General features: G+C 62.0%; 1 protein-coding gene across 1 annotated transcript in view; it reads right to left on the minus strand.

Annotated features, from left to right (window-relative positions):
• The window catches only part of NOTCH3 (notch 3), a gene marked incomplete at its 5' end in the record, with an annotated part of 33,059 nt that overhangs the window by 19,780 nt on the left and 11,252 nt on the right, over positions 1-2,027 (minus strand). The window contains 5 exon segments of the mRNA XM_014547772.1: positions 50-163; positions 373-524; positions 604-796; positions 1,237-1,347; positions 1,453-1,686. Coding sequence (XP_014403258.1) covers positions 50-163; positions 373-524; positions 604-796; positions 1,237-1,347; positions 1,453-1,686 — 804 coding nt within the window.

The raw sequence follows: 2,027 nt of genomic DNA on the forward strand, positions 1-2,027 counted from the left end.
GAAGAGGAGGAGGAGGAGGAGGAGGAGGAGGAGGAGGAAGCTCATGTACCTTGCCAGCCAGGGGGGCAGGAGCAGACAGCCAGGTGGCCAGGACCAGGCTCGCAGTGGCCCCCATGCTCACAGGGGTTCGGGGCACAGGGGGACAGCAGCTCACACTGATGGCCTGTGGTGGGCGGGCAAAGTGAAATAGTCTTAAGAGATTCCTTGTTCCCATCTCCCCCTAGCGTCCCCACCTTGATACCCACCTCCCAAGCTGCAAGGGGGGGAAAGAAAGAAAGAAAGGCAAACATACAGGAGGAAGAGAGTGGAGCAGAGGGTGGAAGAAGGAAGAGGGAGACAGGAGAGCCTGGGCAGGACAGTGGGGGCACATACCCTGCATGCCGGGGGGACAGGTGCAGTGGAAGTCCATGCCGTTGCTGGTGCAGGTGCCACCAGCCCCACAGGGTTGAGACTCACAGGCATCTCGCGTGAGACTCTGGCTGCACTGGGGGCCGCTCCAGCCAGGATCACATACACAGCGGAACCTGAAGGGGGCGGCAGTCAGGGCCAGCAAGTGGGCGGAGAGACAGGGGGGTCGGGTCATGAGGTGGGAAAAGGCCTCACCCTCCTGGCGCGTCATGGCAGACACCGTGATTGCAGGGCTCTTGGGCACAGGGATGGCTTGGGGGCAGGCACAGTGGAGGCAGGGAGCCAGGCGGGCAGAGGCAGTGGAAGCCGTCTTCCCCATCCACACAGGAGCCGCCCTCCCCGCAGGGGCCAGACGCACACTCGTTGATCTCCATGTTGCAGAGAGGCCCTGGGGAGCACACAGGCAACCTCATCCAAAGGCAAGGACAACCCAGCCGACAGAGAGGGACGCCCTGGAGCAAGGACATTCTCCGTCTCATAACACATCAGCTCTTCTGCAAACCTGAACAGCCACTCCTCAGCCCAGAGCTGCCCTGCCCCCAGATCATCTTCATCCCCAAACTTACATGAAGTCATTTTCATTTTCACCGAAAATCACGTTGGCCCCACTCAGAAACACCCCCGCCCCATCAGAACAGCCTTATCTACGTTCCAGGATAAACTTGAGCCAATATGGGGGCAACTTTGTGACAAACAGAGAGACCATAAGGTGTGGGCAATCTCATTGGCCAAGCCAGTGCAAAGAGAGGGGCAAAACCCGGCCAAGAGAGATGGGCGGTTTCCCCCTCACCCTCTCAGGCCCCCTTCCCATGGCAGCTGCTTGCCCACCTGTGAAGCCAGGCTGGCAGACACAGTCATAGCGATTGATACCGTCGCGGCAAATTCCGAAGGTGCAGGGGTTGCTGGCACAATCGTCGATGTTCACCTCACAGTTCACACCTGCAGAAGGAGAACAAGACACGGGTAGCGCGGGGAGCACCATTCCCGAACTCCCGAAACCCTCCGGACGTACTGTTGCTGCCCCGGCCCAGCCCCCGGTCCCACCTGTGGTGCCAGGAGGGCAGCGGCAGAGGTATTTGTCCACCAGATCGAGGCATTTGCCCCCGTGGCGGCAGGGCTGGCTGCGGCACTCGTTCACCTGGCTCTCGCAGCGCGTGCCCGTGTAGCCCGGGGCGCAGGCACAGGAGAAGCTGGCGATGCCGTCCACGCAGCGCCCGTGGTGGCACGGGTCCGGAGAGCAGTCATCCACGTTGAGTTCGCACAGCGCGCCCTCAAAGCCTGCAGGGCCAGAGGGTCAGGCTCCGCCCACCTGCCCAGGTCCGGCTCGCAGCCACGCCCCCAATCAATCCTGGCTCAGCTCTGCCTCAGGCCCATCGAGGCAGCAGAAAGCGGGGCCAGTTCCGGCCCTGTCCCTAGTTGGCCTCCACTGCGTCCAGCTACAAGCTACACAATTCGCCCCGGACCCAGACCCTCCCACGAGCCCCGGCCGGCTTGGCTCAGTGGATAGAGCGTCAGCCTGCAGATTGAAGGGGCCCAGGTTCCATTCCGGCCAAGGGCACAGGCCTGGGTTGCGGGATTGATCCTCCGTGCAGGAGGCAGCCAATCAATGATTCTCTCTC

Source organism: Myotis brandtii, unplaced genomic scaffold (genome assembly GCF_000412655.1).
Source record: "Myotis brandtii unplaced genomic scaffold, ASM41265v1 scaffold485, whole genome shotgun sequence".
Classification (NCBI taxonomy): domain Eukaryota; kingdom Metazoa; phylum Chordata; class Mammalia; order Chiroptera; family Vespertilionidae; genus Myotis; species Myotis brandtii.